Here is a 20,110-nt window from a genome sequence, read left to right on the forward strand (position 1 = left end):
AATCAAAAAAAAAAAAAAAAAAAAAGAAAGTGAACGAACAGAATTACACACAGGCTATATGATCAGACAGTGATAAATCGTGTTCATTTCAGGGGCGGAGGAGAGCAAAAGAGGGGCGTTCACGTGTTCACGTTCCGGATATCATCTCTACGGATGCAAGATGCTCATCTACTACTCCACTAAATTCTGGATGAAAAGATCGTGGCATTCTAGGGGGCAATGTATACATTGGTGTGTCTATAAATCCCTATGGGATGTTGTATGATTTGTTACGTATACGTATAATATCGAGTGTTTGGATTCAAAAAAAAAATATATATATATGTATATCAATAAAGGGAATCTTTTTTTTTTTTTTTTTACAAACGTACATAATATACAGACATGGATCCCAATAATAAATATTCATACTTTGTATTTTGGAACGTAACTGTACGTGTAATTCTTCTTTTTACATTCAAAGAATTTTTAAGAACAAATTTTTGGAATTTTCAGACCATTCTAACTTTTACCTGATGTTTTGTAATTCTGAAAATATTTTCTGGAATTTTTGTGTCGAGCAAAAGGTTCATTTTCCATTTTAGTTCAAAGTATGGATCTTTCCGCGTCGTTCCAAAATCTCGCGGCATGAATGAGAGACAGATAGTGAGAAAAAAAAAAGAAAAAGAAAGAAAATGGGTCAGAAAATGTTTCGCATTTCGCTGATGTCTCGTCTAACAAAGTGGTCAGCAAATACTAAACGCACAATAATCATTCGTAGGCAGTATTCGCCAGTGGACCTAAACAGTTGTGCTCGACACGATCGCGCGATTATTTTATTAACGGTACTCGAGTTCCCTCCTCTGGCTGGGCTTCGATATCCGGCGAATTCGCGAGGAAGATCGGTCGAATTATTTGCAATAATTGGAGAAACAGTGATTATCATTGAGACAAACTGGAAATATCTATGCATCTCCTGAATGGGGCAAATTTCGTTTGTGTAAATTTTTTACATTCAGTGCTCGTTTGGTATCGTCGAGTTGCCAAGAGTTTAGGTGAAATTTTAAAATATTTTCTATAGAGATTATTCACACTGAGTACGAGTAATTTAATTTCAGGATTTTTTTATTTCGTGCAAATGTTAGTACGAACTATCAATTGCGTTAATCGTATGAAATATAGAGTACAAGTGATAACAATTTTAAAATACAAATCCTATTCAATTTCAAGATACTTGTATTTTACACACAATCAAAGATATCTGTTGCGTGAAAATATTAGAATATTTGTATTTAGAATATCATGTGGCAAATTTGTATCTTACGAGACAGAGATTATTAATAACATTTAATCATATACAGTACACATTCCAAATAATCTAGTTCTGAAAATACTTTGTATTTTACATAGATACTAAAATACTCTCTATTTTACATAATAGATACTAAAATATTTTGTATTTTACATAGATCAGCCGTGGTATAAAATTTCACCTAAATTCAATTATGATTCAACCAAATGCCAACGAAAACGAAAGAGATCATTTCGCTTCTCGAAATTCAAGGTTACCCTGTTCCACCGTGCCGAATATTTCGTAAAGACGCAAAGGAAACAGAAAACGAATGAAATGAATGAATGACCAGTGACGATCGATGATTCCTCGCCGACAGTGATCCACCAAATCCTCACGATCGTTTCACGATCACTGTATCGCTATTTTTGGGAATGCGTATCGAAGCATGACACTGACGATCGTCGTTTAGTATCAGTATGATGATGAGAAAACTGCTTGAGTCCACTGTGACGACGATTCTCGGCGTTACCCAGAAGTTTCTCGCGATTTTAGAAGAGGGGAGAGAGAGAGAAAAAAAAATTTAAAACATTCTCGAGATTTTGGGAGAATATAAATGATGAGAGAAGATGGTCGATCGAAGGACACTGTTGACACGATGCATATTTCTGGATAACGCAACACAGTCCTTGCAGGATATGAGGTGCGAGCCAAGTGCATCGACTATGAGGTACACACGAGATGTGAATGAATATATTCATGGTCATTTGTACTAGTGTGCAGAGCGAGCGAGGATGAAATTTATCGAGAATATCAAGAGGAGAGTCAATGTGATCGATCCAGAGTGATTATTAATCGACTGAGGGCCAAACGATCGTTAGAAATTTCGTTAGATTACAAAAAATCTGCCATTTGCGCGGGTACTGTACTATACACTTGCAATCATTTTTGATTAATTTGTACCATCGAATTTTATTTTTCAATATCGAAAAGGACATATATATATAATATTAATATATAAAATTAATAATAATATATATAATATATAAAATATATAAAATATTAATATTAATATATAAAATTAATAATATATATAATATATATAAAATATAAATATTAATATATAAAATTAATTATAATATATATAATATATATAAAATATATAAAATACTAATATTAATATATAAAATTAATAATATATATAATATATATAAAATATATAAAATACTAATATTAATATATAAAATTAATAATATATATAATATATATAAAATATATAAAATACTAATATTAATATATAAAATTAATAATATATATAATATATATAAAATATTAATATTAATATATAAAAATTAATAATAATATATATAAAATATATAAAATATACTTTCGCTACGAATTTTAATAATTTCAATTCAAGATCGTATAATTTAAATAAAAATCTGTTCTTTTTTTTAAATATTGAAGCTGCGAAAGGAAATATAATGATTCTGTATCTTATAACCTGAGAGCAGGCATGATAATTGAAAAAAAAATAGCAACTCTCGAAATTTCCTTTAATTCAAAATTGTAGAACTCAGATAGAAGGTGTAACGAGGAAATAACGCTGACTAAATGTACTCTCATAGATCCAACATTGAAAAATAAACTTTGTTGATATCAATTAATTGAAAAAAAATTGCAAATGAACTAACAGGGAGAAATGGCGAAATATCGAACATTTAAATGTTAAATGAAATTAATCTTTGGTCCTCGACGAATTAAAAAATTATTTTCTACGAGCACGTATGCATGTACACAGTAAACCTGTTTGTGATCTTTTTTTTACAGAGAAAAAAGAAATGTGAGATCACGGATGGAAGGTTGAGACTGTGAGAAATGGTTTGGGTGCGAATTTCGGGAGACAAATTTCGATGTTGCCAATGGGAAACGAACAGGGAGATTTTAAGGTAAATTTCACCTCGCTGCTCCAGTAGTTGAAGTTCTAGAGGCGGGGATCAACGCAAGGGGCTCTAAATTCGTTCGGTGCACGAGCAGGAGTGAAACGTGGTGCTTCATTTCGTGACCCCCCCCCCCCCCCCCTCCATTTTACGTTTCCTTTCTCTTAATTTCTTCATTTTTTCGCACTTGCAATTTTTACATTTTGGACGATCGAAAAATCAAAGTGAATCGAATCTCGACGAACATCGACCCAAAATCATTTTCCTGAGTCGAACGTTTTTTCCTTTTGCAACTTTCCCTGGCACTTAAACGATCTTTAACCTCTTTGATCGTAACTGAAAGTTTAAACTGAACTGAATCTCTAATAGATTTCGACGTTCCGAAGGAGAACTATAATTGTCTCTTAAACAATCAAACTTTTTTAATTCGTCCTTTTTCCAATCTTCCCCGGCCCTTTTATAAAACTTTTACCCCGCGATCGTTTTCCCAGTAATCGAAATCGAAATTAGACTGGATTTTTAATAGGTTTTCGATCGAAATAATAGTTTTTTTACTGTTTTCCCGAGGCAAACAAAAATGCAGTTTCGAGATGTCTTCCCAACGATTCAAGGAGAATAAAAGATACGAAAATTATAAATACCTGAGATTTTTCTAATATAATACAGATTGTTACAGTCATTTATGACTTTGCGATACTACTTGAAAGTTGGTTTCCTTGACATTTTTTAAATATTCATCATATGACATTTTTACTTATTCAATAATTTAATTAATATTCGCATGACACTTTCTACTTATTAAATAATTTAAATATTCGAAAATATTTGCAAATGCGCGTCGATTTTCGTTACTGTCTATTCCTTTGTCCACCTATCAGAGAATCTCGACAACCTGAATCTCATGGACAATTTTAAATACCTCAGACTTTTTCTAATACAATATAAATTACACTGTCAAAGAGAATATAGAATACAAAATGAAATTAAACACTAAATTTTTCTAATATAACATAAATATAACATAATGTAATATAAATTATTACAGTCATTTACAACTCTACGATACCAATTGAAATTCTTGATTTCCTTGAAATATTTGCAAATCCCCATAAATTTTCGATTGTGTATTTCTTTGTCCACCCGAAACCTTGAATCTTTGCTCACCCCTGAACCGCTCGAGATTCACGGAGCCTGAGAAGTACATAACATCTGGTCCCCTTGTTATTAAGCTTCATTGTACATCGTAGACACCATAACGTAATTCGTAAAAACAAAAGGGGGATGGCTGGCGGTAAGAGTGTGAGCATCCACAATCTCTTGACTCCTCCTGAACGAGCCCAACTAAAAATTTAGGCGAGTTCGAGGGTCGCTTCTTAACAAGTGAAGCAAAAGACGCACGCGTGGGGCCACGTCGTGAAGCACCTCTTGAAAAGAACGATAGGGTTGATGAACAGAACCTTTATAGAAATATATATATATATACATATATAAATACATATATATATATATATATATATATATATATATATATATATATATATATAATACATATAATATATATTAATACAGTATAGATATATATATAATACATATAATATACATTAATACAGATTAATATATCTGTACAGATGTGTATATATATATATATATATATATAATACATATAATATACATTAATACAGATTAATATATCTATACAAATGTGTATATATATATATATATATAATACATATAATATACATTAATACAGATTAATATATCTGTATTCTTTCTCAATGTATCAAATACAAAAGAATTCACTTCTTACGTAGTCTATCGCACGTTCTATAAATGTACCCTGATAAACGAGACGATGATACGTGGAACGTATGTACATACATACGTATAGGGTTAACGACCGTAGGGGGTGCAGTTGGGTGCGGCTTTTCCTAATATCGTTAAAGGTGGGAGCAAACGCTTCGCCGATTATTTACAGGATACAAAGTGGATAGACGTTCGTATTCCGGCGTCTATACACCTCGCTATAAGAAATAATTGGTGTGTTGAATGACTAATTTAATTTCTAACAAACATCGAAACGATAACACGGAAATAATGTGCGCAAGATATTGTCGATGACATAATGTTTATTATAGAGAAAAATGCTACACCATTTTTTTCTTTGGAATATTGTATGCTTCAGCTTACAATAGCACGTAATTATCAATTGTACAATCATACAATTATACAATTCGAGTGTAAAAAAATTTTACAGGATTTTTACAACATCAATTTCTCCTTGATTCCATAAGGTACATATAATAGCTCACGTGCAACAATTTATGAAAAACTCTGTGTAAGAATATTGTTTACAAGAAATCGGATAAGAGAAATCTATAATGTAATTCGTATCGATAGGAAACTATTGTTTTCCATGCTACGTAATCACAAAAAAAAAGAAAAAATCATACGATGAACTAAACTGTCACAAAACGACAGAATGTAAGCAGATTCAGCTAATTAAAAGTTTCATTCATGCATACAAAATATGTATATGCAACATTTTCTTATTGGTACGTTCGCGTTTTGCTACTTTGTAGTAGTTGTGATTAGCATGGAAAGGAAGGTGCAGTCTAAAAATTTCATGTTTTGAAAGAAACATAATTAAAAAAAGATAAAATAAAAAAAATTATCATAATTATACTAATTGTCGATTATACTTAACACCAAGTTACTTTCTGCCATTTACTTTATCCAATATTCACACAGGCATGATAGTCATGCTTGTTAAGTATATATTCTTACTTATTCATAGGATGATCGTTTATTATTACTATGAAATACTTCTATACAATCACAAATGTAACATTTTCCAGATCAATGAAAAATTTCTAACTTTTTTTTTTTTGTATTACAAATACCTTATTATATACATTCCTATATGCAGATATCATTTATATTAAATATCGCAAAACTCGATCATTCAATTTATTGCTTGCTCTTTTCTCTAATTATTTATAGAATGAAATTTATCTATAAAATGAAATGTAATGACAAGCAATTATATACACCGCAGCCTCACTTTACTCTGTAATTTCTGTAATTTCTGTAATTTCCATTAACCACGTACCAACAATAACCGATCAATTCAAATGTTTTGCTAAATTCTATATTTTTATATTAACATAAATTATTTAAAAATATTTATATAACCTACGTTAATAATGTTTATTTTCATTAGTAATGGTCTTGCTGGTTTACGATTTTTGAAAGAGGATTTTTACTGATGATAAAGTAAAGTATTTTACATTGTTATAATTGTACATCTGTGTCATATTTTGCTAAACCACAAAACTACTGTTTCTTCATAAATTATTACGTACATCTAACGCACTAATGGCAAAAATTGTTCTTGTACCATTCATATAGACCACTCTGGCCCCAAAAATTGGCTCCATTGGAGCTATGCTCAAAATCTTTAAATAATATTAAATTGCACTCGCAGTATATACATTGTTACTGCGAGAGAGATAAAACATTTGACTATTACGTAGATAAATTTTCTGATATTCATGCTTCTTATTACGAAATTGTCTGCAATATATTTATGTTAGCATTGGCCTCTTCTTCTTCTTCTTCTTCTTCTTCCTAAAATATCAGAACCAATTCACGTCAGAATAAATCACGTCTTTAAACAACAATTGATAAAAGTGATAAAAGATAAAGTTTACTTACCTCGTCAAAACCGAAACAGGTTTCCATTTCTTTCTGTAACTTTGGGTCACTTTGCGTGTTTTGAGATGAAGATTTATTGGGTGTCCCTGGTTCCATTTTTAATTGATCTATTTCGATTTCTTCTTCTTCTGCTTCATCCCCTTCTTCGCCTGTACCAGTCACAATCCCACTTTCTTGACTCAAAGGATCTTGCATCACTAAATCTCCATCTTCGCTGGCTACAACGGCCATCTGCTAAACACAAACGAAACAATTATAACAATTTATATGCATACGTAAACATTATGAATTAATATTCTTTCAACTATAATACATACTTGATCCGTTCCTTGATTGTCAGCTAGTTGTATGACTTCCAATACAACGTACTGTTGACCATCGCTTCCTTCGACCGCCATCATGTCATCTTCATCTTCTTCTTCTTCTTCATAACCTTTAAGTTTAGAAGCTAAATCACCTGTTATCATAACACAACACACGGATATTAGTCAATGATCTGCATACGGATCATATCGTAAGTGTCCCTGTGATTACAATTTCTTAACAGTTAGATTATTCATCGTATATGTGTAAAACAATTTTCTTCATTCGTAAAATATAAATATTATTTTAGAAACAGCAAATTCAAGATTCGTTACCAATTATACACATATATATGAAGTAATTTTTTTTTTCTTTTGCAACGACGAAATTATACCTGTCATGACTTCAACTCTTTGCCCATCTATAATTTGGATTTTTTTCTGTCTGCCCATCTTTAATGCTTGTTGTTTTTCTTGAAGAGATGATTCTGGATCATGAACAGCCATGTGCCGAATAAGATTTCCTTTATGTCTGAATAACAAAATTTACACATGCAATTACATTCTCCTCTACGTATTTAATCGATGTATATATATTACATACCTAAACGGCCGTTCACATTCGGGACATTGATGTGTCTTCTCTTGTGGTGGAGGAGGAACATAAGAAGGATTATGATATAAATTACAATGCCGTTTGAGAAGTTGTTTTTGCCTGAATGATTGAAAGCAATGATCACATTGATATGGTTTCTGATCAGTATGAATTAACATGTGGCTCTCGAGATGACGCGCAGATATAGAAGCATATGGGCACAAATCACATTTATAACACTTTTCTCCTTCGTGTGTTTTACTGTGCAACTTGTAGCTATATCTATAATGGTAAAATGCATTGTACGTTTTGTATTTACAATAAAAAAATACTTTTTTTAATAGTTATTAAACAATTTACCGCATACCTGTCTGGGAATGTTTTTCCACAGCGTTTACATTTCAAAGGTTTATCAGAGGTATGTAATTTTTGTACATGAATTCTTAGATCTGTTTTTCTTCCACACGTCGTTGGACATAATTCACATTGAAATACTGGTTTATCACCAACTAAGTAACACATTCTAATGTAATAAATATAACAAAAAAAAATTACATGACAAGTTTAACACATACCGTTGTGTATCAGTTTGTGAGCTTTTAAACTATTAGATTGTGTAAACCTTGCCTGACAAAAGTCACACTCGTATGGTTTTTCTCCTGTATGTATACGCAAATGTCGTTTTAGCTTAAAAGTATCAGGACTTGCATATGTACAATGTGGACACTGTAATATAAATGTAATAAGAATTTCACAATCATGGGCGACATTTATAGTTAAATATAAAACTGTGAACCTGAAATGTTATAGTATACCTGATATGGACGTTCGCCTGTATGACATCGAATGTGACGTTTAAGTTTAGACAATTCAACAGATGCATAGTCACATTCATGACATTTATGTGGCTTTTCATGAGTGTGCCTATATCGAACATGTCTAACAAGTTCACCTAAAAATTAATATTGATAAAATTAGAAAGAAAAAAAGAAAAAAAGAAACAGGAAGTGCGTAAAAATGTTACACTCACCGGAGGTTGTGAATGCACTATCACAAAATTTACAGTGATGTGGCTTGGTCCCAGTATGTGTATTGACATGATTTTGAAGTGAAGCTAATGTCTTAAATCCTCTTTCACAAACACTACATTTATGTGGTCTTTCTTCAGAATGCGATTTCATATGACGTGATAATAGATATCTATATCACATAAGATTAAGAAATTGTTTACAAATAAGCTAAATTTTGATTACGACATAATTTCAAAACAATTAACAATACATAAGCATTTCTTTAAAATATACAAAAAATAAAATAAAATTACCGTTTTGGACTTGTGTAGTTACAGTAATTACACATGTGAGCTTGAGTAACAGTTTGTGATTTTTTAGGTAGGAATTTAATAATTTTGGTTTTATCATCTTCTGCTTCTGATTCCACAGGTGCTTCATTATCTTCATTATCTTCGAAGTCATAAACAGTAAGGTCTTGTTCTCCTTCCCCTTCTTCACCTTCCGTTGCCTCTCGTTCTACTGGTCTGCTTTCTTTATCTTCAGCATCAGGTTGCTGAACTATTAACACATAACTAACTTCACCAGGATTGGTATCCGATGGTACAATGGTAACTGTTTGATATGCATCTCCAGAATTGATTACAACCTGATTATTTCCATTATTGGTTACCTGACCCTATGGAACAACAGACTTCTACAATAACAATAGACACTATGTTATTCTATTATTAAAAATCATTTATCTTTGCTTACATCTTCATCACCATCAACATTTTCTAATTCTTCAATTTCATTATATTGTTCTTCTTGAGGTGCCTCTCCTTCATTTTGTACGTCTGCTTCTTCTACTTCTTGAATTTGCACTTGTGTCATCACAGGTGTTTCATCATTACTTGCCTGATAATAATATTGACCAGATTGGTCAACAAAGTAAGTTCCACCTTCCTCTCCACCTGACAATCCTTCCACCTGTTGCACTGTAATATAAAATTGTAATAAAAGTCTGTTTCCTTTCGTGGTAAATATAGAAAAATTCGTTTGGAGATATACTAACATTGTACATGTTGCAATTGCTCTCCTTGACCTCCCTCTATCTCTTTGTTAAATGTTTCTAAATAAGTCTGTATCTCTGTTACAGATTCTTGTCCCTCTTCTAATTTAATCGTTGCTACGTTACTTGTCATGATCAAATCATTAACTCATAGAAATGCACTTTCTTTCATTCGTCTGAAACAACAACAAATGCATTTTTCATTCAACGATTCAAATAATCAAAGTTATCATTTTAAAATAATTCATATCTTATATTTTACTCTTCGTGTCATCAAAACATACTGAAGCTAATTATACATTTGTACTTATTTTTACAAATTTGATAGATCAACCCCATTGTAAGGAAAACTTTGTATTTTAAGCTAACCATACTCAAATCATCACTTATAGATCTACAACATGGTACTATATGTGTACACATACATAGTATATCTAATTGCCAGGAGGATGTTTATCTGTGTCTTTAATCACTCATTGACTCCAACATTTATGAATTATCCATGCAATATGTAGACCTCAAGTGACTTCAAAGATCTACACGAATAAATACATCTTTAAAGATATATGATCATATTGGACTGTTACAAAAAAATGGCATAGACTTTTGGACATCATATACGATGAATGACAAACGTTTCGAAGGAATGCGCAACTGCAATCGGCTTTACATTTGAGAACGTACGGAGAAGGCACGTGTATGCATTCAGTAACGTTCGAAAATTGTACCGATTACCACCGGAACATCGGTGGCTATGCACGAAGTATCGTGTCGTGCGATATTAAAAGAAAATCAATATATTCGAGTAAAGAAATTGAAGGTACGAAAGAATGGATGAACAAGAGGCGGCGTGTGGGGAGGGTGGGGGATTCGTCGAGAGGCAAGCAATTAACGAGGCTAACCACGCGTTAAAATCCTCGTAACCGAGCATCAGAGCGTTCTATCGCTGGAATACCAAACGGGATTGACAGAAGCGACACACGCTGCCGCGGAACGCCATGTAACACGCGAAGCGGGTAATGCGAACAAGGATGACGCCATGGGCAGAATGTGATTGCGCCGTGATGGGCGAAGAAGCCTGTGGAAATACGTAGGAAGGCCTCCAGGGTTCCGTACCCGTGGACTTTCATCGAACACCAGAGGCTCCGAAGTTGCGCATTCTGTCGGAAAGCTTTTAAGACAACGCGGGTGCTTTCGATTTCAGGACACAGGGGGCATTAACGACAAAAATTTCAGAAAATTATCACCGTCGGCGCTGTCATCAATATGGAGGACGCAACGGAAGGGAATACTGTTCGTTCTGCTACGTGCTGGATATAACTTACCAATGTCCTGCGTTCAGCTCGCGACTGGGCTGGCACAGATTCCCACGAATCTGAAAATCGTTGTTCTTCACACGGAATAGTGCTTCCACGTTGTGCTAAGTTCGCTTGCGACACGAAACCTCGAAATATTCGCTTACCTCATAAAGTCGAGAACGTTCGTGTGAGGGCGTTGTGTAAGACCCGGGAGGACAATATGGCCGATCGAACTACGAATGTTCAAATGCTGCGCGTTGATAGCTGCGCACTGGCTAGCGTCACTCGTCATGTTTACACCGGACGACTGTCGTTTTAGGTACTTCCGGGTGTTAAATCTACCCAGATCTTGCCAATTAATTTTCATTTTTTTTTTCCATTTGCCAAAGTACGCATTTCGGCATGAAACGATTGAGCTATATAATTTAATAATATAATGCTGTTGGTAAACTTGGCTTGATAATGTCACGGTATAAGCTCATTTCATATTTTAAGGCCCATTCGACGAAATAAAAAAAAAAATCTGACGCCATGTAAAAAGGGCGGGAAAGTTATAGTTCGAAATAATTAATAGAATGATTAAAAATTTTAATTAACTAAACTAACACCCGTTTATGTGAAATATCAATTTTTTTTCAAAATGATTAGAAACTAATGTTATTGGTTTTATATTGTTGTTTGTAAAATGATACAATAAGTCAAGCATGAGATGCAACAAAAAATGCTTCTAACCTTCATTTTTTTTTTATTGTATCAGTTTTAATATCATATAACATTAAAATAAGCAGATTATAATACAAAGTGTACATATATACTTACTAAATGTAAACAATAAATGTGACAAAGGAATATCATAACCTTTAATGAAAATATAACTAAATAATAAGTTGTTTTCATGAAATATATAGTTTATTAACACATTTTATAAAATTATTATGAATAAAATATTTACATGCGCATATTATACGAATCTGATACTCAAAATTTTATCACACGCGTATAACATAAAACTTTCTATAATTATTTTGTTAAATATTCGAACATATTGGATGAACTATGTAAATAATTTTAAGCAAATGATGTAAAAAATTAATTTGAAATAATTTGTATTATTAAATTACAAATTATAACCGAGATAAATTGTACAAAATACGTGTAAAATTTTACAAAAATAATTCCAATTAGTTATATTTCTTTCCCTGTAATAATACGGTTACATTCTGAATATATTAGAGATTATACACAAACATCTTGAAATACAATAACAACTTACTTTGTTTATATTAATGATAATAAAGTAAATTGTATTAAAATATATACAAGAATCATATACAATTCTTCTTTAACAAAAATAGTGAAAAATATAAACTATGAAAACTACGAATGTAAAAAATCAATACGAATTATCAAATAATTTTACGAATGTAAAAATATTAGAATTATTAATTAAACATAAAAATATAATAAAATTTTTGTTACATATGTAAAACTCAAATGAATTTGTATCTAAGTAATCTATATCCCATGGTGAATGTGACAAGCTTGTTGATCCACAGTATTTTTAATGTCAATTTTTAAAATATAAATAACTATTATGGCCATTATAATTGTAACTATCATAGAAAAAAATGATAAGTGCTTTAGAAAAGCAACATCATTATACAGCTTTGTATGACTATCCTTCAAATGTGCTATCTGTAAGATATTAATTTATATATTAGTATATTATTCATTAATATCATATTACTAATCACAAATTATTTTCCTTACTTTACGGGAAAGTATATCTATTTGACCACTTTCTGATATACCAGAAGTGGAATGTAATTTTAATGATTCACTACTTGTAATTCCACCATCACAGCATCTTAATTTATGTTCTTCTGCTGGTTTCTCAGACTAAATAAAATATAAATTAACAATTCAATAACATATTAAAGGCTTATATATTATTAACATGTATTATTACCTTCCATAAAGCTGCTAATTCTTGGGCCGATGCATTTGGATCTTTTAATGGAAGGCACATAACTAAAAATTTATCAACTTGTAAAAGGCCGCGCATGTTGTGTTCTTGTTGCACAACAACTGAAATCGTGCGTTGTTCTTGAGGTAATAAAACCCCTGAACTTAGACGTACTTTAAATTTCCCTGGTGATGTTGTTTTTACCTATATAAAATATTTATATTATGTCCCATACTATTGTATAATTTTATTGTAAAAGAACTTGTCATACCTTGTAAGATAAAGGTTTATCAGTAGTTACATTTTTCAACGTAATTGTTCCACTAATTTCATTCCCGTTTTTGTTAAATATAAGTGCATCTGGTTCAATAGATAATACTACAAGACAATATATATTATTATTTATCGATATAAGAATAAAAGTTTTATCTTTCCAAATGTTTTCAATAATTATAATAAAACACTGTTTTTTATAAACAAACACTTACATTGTTCTTCAATTGCTTGCTCTCCAAAATTGCTTGAGGATTGTTCTGTTAATGGAGAAGCTTCTGTAAAATGTACCTATAGTTATATAAAGATGAAAAATTAATTTTCAAATGAATTATTCGATATTTATTTCTCCAATAAATAAGTATATACCTTTTTATTATCAAATTTACCATTCATTGTAGCGTCTACACTGTTTTGTGCTTCTGATACAAATTTGAAGACATATTCATTACTACCTCCCCAACATGTAAGTATATCATTAGGTTCTACAAACTCATGTATGTTGTTTTTTTGTACAAATTTAATTTTTGGAATTGCCTTAGGTGGCAACCATGACTTTATAATTTTAAATCCAGTGTTTAATATCCATGGCATTTCAAAAATAATTATATAATTTAAAAAATTAGGATAGTAATTTTTACAAAGATTAATCAGGTACTTGATAAATTCCATATCCATATTTAAAATACCAGTATCTGACATATCAAAGAAAAGAGAAATTTGATTACCATTAGTTTGTCTGAAATACAATATAGTAATATTAATTTTTTAATAGAACAAACTGATAAATAATTTGTTATAAATTGTGTTATTTTACCTTTCTAATCTTTCAAACCAATATACAACGAGCTTTTGCAATTGACTAAAGTCTTTGCTTCCTTTAGTGTGCAATTTACATCTAATAATAAACATTGTTTTACCATCTCTATCTTTACCGTGAATAAAACACAGTTCACTATTTAAATACTCTTTTATTACATTCTCTTCTGTAATCTCTGTCAATAAATAATAATTTTGTTAAAACTTACAAGATGACAATAAAATAGATTATCGAATTTTTATATCCTATTTTATATCCTATTTTTACTAAGGATAAGAGAAAAACTAAACTGTTTATATGTTCCTATATGACCTATTTCATTGTCACAAGTATAAAGAAAAATTTAAAAATTTAAAAACAAATAAAAAAAAATATGAATTCTGTATAACCCATACCATTTGTGCCAAATTTACTCCTCCAACAGCAAGTTTCCCATAACATATTAAGTGCTTCTTGCACATTGTTTTCATTGTGCTCCAAAAATCTTTGTAACCAATGATTATTATCTTTTATTTTAGCAATATCTACAGGATGAAACTCTGGAATATATTCAATTAAATGACTAATTAAATTATAAATATTTTCATGCATCATATATTTTATCAACTGAGTGCATAAAAATAGTTGGAACAAAGACTTCATAAATTATTTGTAAAAATAATTTTTATTCTTTTATTGACTACATATTGAAAACATTGGCCTTGGAATATGACACTTAATCTTAAACTTTATTTTGTAAATTAATTACGTTTTGCAAAACGCAACTGGAAAGAAAAAGTACAGTCTTACATATGAAAATAAATATACACACTAGGATCTGGTGGTCCCTCGTCGGCCAATTTTTTAAAAAATTTTTCACGAAGTTCCGTAATTAATTCTGTTCGAACTTCCATCTTTGGTTAACCTACTGATGACTATGACACTATAACCGGCAGTGAACTACTAATGCGTTAACCAGACAATAATTGTTTATTCAGACATCACATCTGCGCGCAGAGAAACGCGCATACTGTTCGGACTTTATACTGACTTAATTAAAGTCGTATTCTTTCTTCTATAACAGATTTTTTTTTAAACATACTAATATAACAGAATTTTATGTGACATTTAAGTTTATCTTCATAGCCTGAAATGCAAACGACAATTAAATTACAATTAAACAAACTAATTTGCTTTATGAATTATTTCCTTGCAGGATATTACGTACCGGCTTGATATCGGTATATTTATTTAAGCTTGATTTCCACGTACACCATATTTAATATCTATATTACAGACAAATATACAATTTATTCGTTAATGAAAACAAATAAGATACAATTAAAAACTCTGGTACTTTAAAATATTAATTGTTATTATAGTATATGAAAATTTTAAATATTGTAAAATTATGTTTAGTATATTTTATATACGAGTTTAAAATATATATTCCCTATTAACCGTTTGAACGTCATTGACAATTGATTTGTAATTGGTATGTTATTTTTATATTTTTTTCAAATTCATTTAGGATTATAAAAGTAAATAGAAAAAAATTATTGATATAAAACTATTCTTGTTACACTTACAATCTTACAATATTTTGTTACTATACGCAATCATATTTTGAACTATAGATTCTAATAATTAAGTTATTAAAATTACAAACAATAGTTCAAGATAACTTCGTGAAATAATTAACGCTTTTAAAAGGAAAAAGTAATGAACTCTTCTAATTACTGTGGACCGTCTTACGTTTAAAATTTACCCTTATTTTCTAAAATACTAATCGTGCTTTGCGAAGGCACTTAATCATAAATATTTTCCTTATAACTGAGGTAATTTAAAAAAAGAAGGGAAATGGTTTGAAAAACTAGGGAGATTTTAATCGACGTTTTAATTGTCGTTATAAAATTCTATTGCGTTAGCATTTGTTGATTCCATCCTTCATAAATTCGTCGTAAAATTAATTGCACTTAAATCCATAGTTTATTTGTCATGGTAAAATCTGTACTTGATATGTCTATTTCATTCAGATAAAAAACAAGTTATAGATAAGTGAGAATAAAAATTTGATGATACTCGATTTATATATATAAAACGATAGGAAGGGTGTATGCATAGACGAAGTAATGTTTTCCGATACACGTGTGCACAATGGCACACTGTATGCGATGTATAATATATTTATGTGGGCATTAAAATATGCAGCTAGTTTTATATCGTATGACAATATGTATATGTATATACAATATTTGACATGTCAAATAATTCACAAATAGTTGTTTTCTCTCTTTTACACATATATCTTTCTTTTCAACAAATAACAAAGGCGTGAAATATGAAAATTTTAATTTACATGAAACAAAATTCTCGAAATACACGCGGCTGACTATTATGCAGTTTTTCTTTTTCAACAAGATTCTTTAGTCAACCCATGTTAACATAGAATTGTACAAAACGCTGGGTATTTTTCTTGTACCGGCATATTACTTCCATCGTGGTAGTAATCATGATACTACCTGGATAGAACACGTTTCAGTATTATTATAATAGACATGGATACTTGTGTATGTGTGTGTATATATAACCCAGTTTATAACTACTGCTGTCATTAAAAATCATACATATGCATGTATATATCCACACACATATTGTAATATGTATATATATAAATACATGTGGGGCCATCCCATTTTTTAATCTATCATAGTCCACTCTTATATTAATAAAGGCATACTCAAAATTGAATAAACATACTAAGGCATGTATTTCTTACAATAATTTATATTAAGATCCTTGAGACTGCATAAAAATTCTACTAAAAAATTAATTAGCATATACAATTCAGTGATTTGTACATACAATTATGCTATAATTATGACAGAACTATTGATATTATTTTATACACTATGCCTGTATCTTAACTAATAGTTTATTAATAATTTTTATTGCGAATGTTAATAAAAACTTTTTGTTGAAAAAATCACATTCTCCCAAAAATTATTTCGATAATAATGCATTATATATAAAAGCATTTCTCTCGGTGCCTTTACTATATTAGTTGCAGACTAATTGAATGGATTAAAATAGGGCAGCCATTGTGAGTATATGCATATTCATTTCAGATTTATAAAACTCTCATATGACAGAAATTGGCCATCTGAGAGGTCTGATAATATAACGCAAAAGATTTTGATAAAGATCTTTGAGAATATAACACATAATACAGTTGTATAAAATATTCTGAACACTGTAACATTCAGATACTGTTCGAGAATATATCGCTGATTAATATTCAGTTATTAAACTGTCCATTTATAAATATCCATTTTATATGGTTGCATTATTTTGTTTTATATTATCTTTTCTGTATAACTATTTCAGGTTTGTCCCATTAGACACCATAGTATGTTATCTATAGCTCTTGATAATTTGAAATTTTGATCGATAATTGGCTACTTATTCAATTTAATCATCCGCATTATTTATAGGTATCCAAAATATTTACAACTTTACTCGCAGATGTTTCGATTTTTCGTAGTTCCTAAAATTCAATCTCTCTTTATAATACAAGAGGAGTTCCGTTTTAAACTACTAGTTCCGTACGAAGTTATTACTCATTCTTTGAATTAGTAAAACTTCCATTGACTTCAGTAACTGTTTCGCATGCAAAAATTCAGTTACTTTCAGAATTAACTTCTTTTGCACCTTCACCATCTCCTTCTTCGCGTGTCATGCTTTCTATTGGCGCTTGTGCATCCTCTACATTAGTAATGTTAGCTGATGGTAGTTGTCCTGATTGAACTGGTGGAGTCACGGATGGCGGACCACTTTGAGCAGCTCCTTGTGGAAATCCCGTTTCTGCCGATACTAAATGCGACGGCATATGTGGCGAAGCAGTTTGAGATTTTCTACTCTTTTCTCCCTTTCTCCACAAGGTTATTTCCTAAAAACGGCATTTAATTGTAAAAATATACATCAATAAAAAGTTAGCAAGCTATAGGCATATTTTTTAGCTTACTTGTTGTTTGAAATATCTACGATCTTCCTCGTCCATGAGAACTAGATTAAGGTAATATCTAACACTGAATTTTTTATTGATATCACGCATTGTAGGTGCTAAATCATAACCTGCTAGAAAGACTCTTATTGGAATAGACTCGCCTCGAACTGGTGCTCCATCCATTATTTCATATTTTGCTATAGTTTCGTTTTCCGTAAATGTATGTGGACCTGCAAATATATATTCTACTTATAACTGTAGTATAAGTTGTAAAGAAGCCAATACTTAAAAAATAAAATATTTTCTCCAGTGAAGTTATTAAAATTTATAATTCAAATTATAAGAAAGATTACTGTAATTATTTTTATGAAACAAAACCATTTGTTAATTATACAGTACCAGAACCAGTAGTTTCCCGTTTTATTATGGCAATTTCCATATGTTTGATTTTTATTCTAACCAAAAGAAAATATATTTTTCCAACAATAACATCTTTTAAATGATATCTGCAAAAAGATGAATTAATCATTAAACTCTATATTGGACATTAATATTTACATAATTAAATTGATATAACTTACTTGCTTTTATTATACTCAAATTCAATATGCAAACAGTCTTCAATTCCAACTTCCATTTTAATAGGGTTATTCATATCTGGATAGGAACTAAGAGTGTGCACAACTAATTCAAGTTCTTTAACAATATCACTAAGTCTTCGAACAATTGTGACTTTGAGAAAATATCTTAGTCGTACATTAGATCCTGTGTAACTTTCAAAAGGCTTTTCTACATTTGCAAATTCAAAAGTATACACTGTATTATGAGTTAATTCTCCTGGCCTAGCTAGTTCTTTAACTAGACTTGTAAACTCATGATGATTTCCTCTATCATAATATAATTCGATTTGTCCAATGAACTCTACTTTTACACCTTGATGTTCCAATTTACCAGCTTTCCTAAGACTAATGTTAATCTGCAAATAATAGTGTATTTTAATCAATATAACCTCATCTGCCTTTAAAGAGAAATTAATATTAAATTATAAAGTATCACAAAAAGTAAATGATTTTTTAGATACATTCTATCAGAGTTTTAATTTATCAAATTAAATAAGATAATCATATTTACTTAAAGATATTAAATCATATCATATATACATATATATATATATATATATATATGTATATATGATATGTATACTACATGATGTAATTTTTTTATATAAGAATGGTAAAGTGTAAAAGTATATAAATTACTAGATATTAATATAAACAATTAATGCAGACTGAGACAATGTTAAACATTTTTTACTTTATTCTTTACGTCTATCTATCTGGAGTTTGCGAATAACCATCGTAGATTGTAAGTTACATTCTACATAAACGCCTTATACAATTCATTGATGTTTATTCATTAAAAAAAAGATTTTTACCTTTCCAGAAACGGTTTCACCGTCATAGTATAACAAGTGGCGCTCTTTTTTACCATCTTCAGATTTAATGTCTGCAGTCTTCCTTGTTTCTGCACCGTCCAAAGTAATCTCTATATCTGCCGACTGACCGAACCCAAAGAAACTCTACAAAAAAAATAAAGCAGATATGCCAGGAACATTAAAAAAATTTTGCAATGAACGATTTAACTGTACTAAAACGAGGAATCTATTAATCAAAAAGTAACGTACCATTTTTCGTAAAAAAGGTTGAACTTGTATAAATGATCACACGTTCTATCGTAATCGTGTTCGCGCTAGCAAGACCAACGTGTGAAATCAATGAAAAATCCTCGAAGGCAACATTTTTTCACGTAGAAACGAGAAAAGTTGTATTATTTTTTGCTCACTTCCTCCCAAAAGTCACAAGTAGCCAATATGGCTGCGCACT

General features: G+C 30.4%; 3 protein-coding genes across 12 annotated transcripts; all 3 read right to left on the reverse strand.

Annotated features, from left to right (window-relative positions):
* Positions 1-5,321: 5,321 nt before the first annotated feature.
* On the reverse strand, positions 5,322-11,571 carry LOC122531205 (transcriptional repressor CTCFL-like). 9 transcript variants are annotated; one of them, XM_043658938.1, is made up of 14 exons: positions 11,211-11,571; positions 10,311-10,421; positions 9,889-10,061; positions 9,588-9,811; positions 9,146-9,510; positions 8,852-9,021; positions 8,637-8,773; positions 8,397-8,547; positions 8,189-8,330; positions 7,831-8,103; positions 7,622-7,758; positions 7,242-7,381; positions 6,925-7,158; positions 5,322-6,837 (listed from the first exon to the last, which is right to left on the reverse strand). In XM_043658938.1, exons 3-14 carry the CDS (start codon positions 10,016-10,018, stop codon positions 6,772-6,774), a joined length of 2,169 nt encoding a protein of 722 aa, XP_043514873.1. In that variant the 5' UTR covers positions 10,019-10,061; positions 10,311-10,421; positions 11,211-11,571; the 3' UTR covers positions 5,322-6,771. The 9 variants fall into 9 exon arrangements, with proteins under 9 accessions (XP_043514873.1, XP_043514872.1, XP_043514874.1 ...); XM_043658937.1 differs by having other exon boundaries at positions 10,788-11,571; XM_043658939.1 differs by lacking the exon at positions 10,311-10,421 and having other exon boundaries at positions 11,348-11,571.
* Positions 11,572-12,070: 499 nt separating this feature from the next.
* On the reverse strand, positions 12,071-15,369 carry LOC122531206 (motile sperm domain-containing protein 2-like). Of its 2 annotated transcripts, XM_043658946.1 has the most exons (9): positions 15,054-15,365; positions 14,638-14,781; positions 14,240-14,417; positions 13,792-14,161; positions 13,638-13,713; positions 13,421-13,527; positions 13,153-13,353; positions 12,954-13,082; positions 12,071-12,878 (listed from the first exon to the last, which is right to left on the reverse strand). In XM_043658946.1, the coding sequence occupies exons 1-9, from the start codon at positions 15,133-15,135 to the stop codon at positions 12,699-12,701; spliced, it is 1,467 nt and encodes a 488-aa protein (XP_043514881.1). In that variant the 5' UTR covers positions 15,136-15,365; the 3' UTR covers positions 12,071-12,698. The 2 variants fall into 2 exon arrangements, with proteins under 2 accessions (XP_043514881.1, XP_043514882.1); XM_043658947.1 differs by lacking the exon at positions 14,638-14,781 and having other exon boundaries at positions 15,054-15,369.
* Positions 15,370-16,080: 711 nt separating this feature from the next.
* Positions 16,081-20,053, reverse strand: LOC122531207 (vacuolar protein sorting-associated protein 26B-like). The gene is made up of 6 exons (XM_043658948.1): positions 19,912-20,053; positions 19,663-19,806; positions 18,809-19,203; positions 18,627-18,733; positions 18,246-18,457; positions 16,081-18,170 (listed from the first exon to the last, which is right to left on the reverse strand). Exons 1-6 carry the CDS (start codon positions 19,912-19,914, stop codon positions 17,901-17,903), a joined length of 1,131 nt encoding a protein of 376 aa, XP_043514883.1. The 5' UTR covers positions 19,915-20,053; the 3' UTR covers positions 16,081-17,900.
* Between the last annotated feature and the right edge of the window lie 57 nt (positions 20,054-20,110).

The sequence above is a fragment of the Frieseomelitta varia genome, unplaced genomic scaffold (genome assembly GCF_011392965.1).
Source record: "Frieseomelitta varia isolate USP_RPSP 00005682 unplaced genomic scaffold, Fvar_1.2 scaffold_38, whole genome shotgun sequence".
NCBI classification, from domain to species: domain Eukaryota; kingdom Metazoa; phylum Arthropoda; class Insecta; order Hymenoptera; family Apidae; genus Frieseomelitta; species Frieseomelitta varia.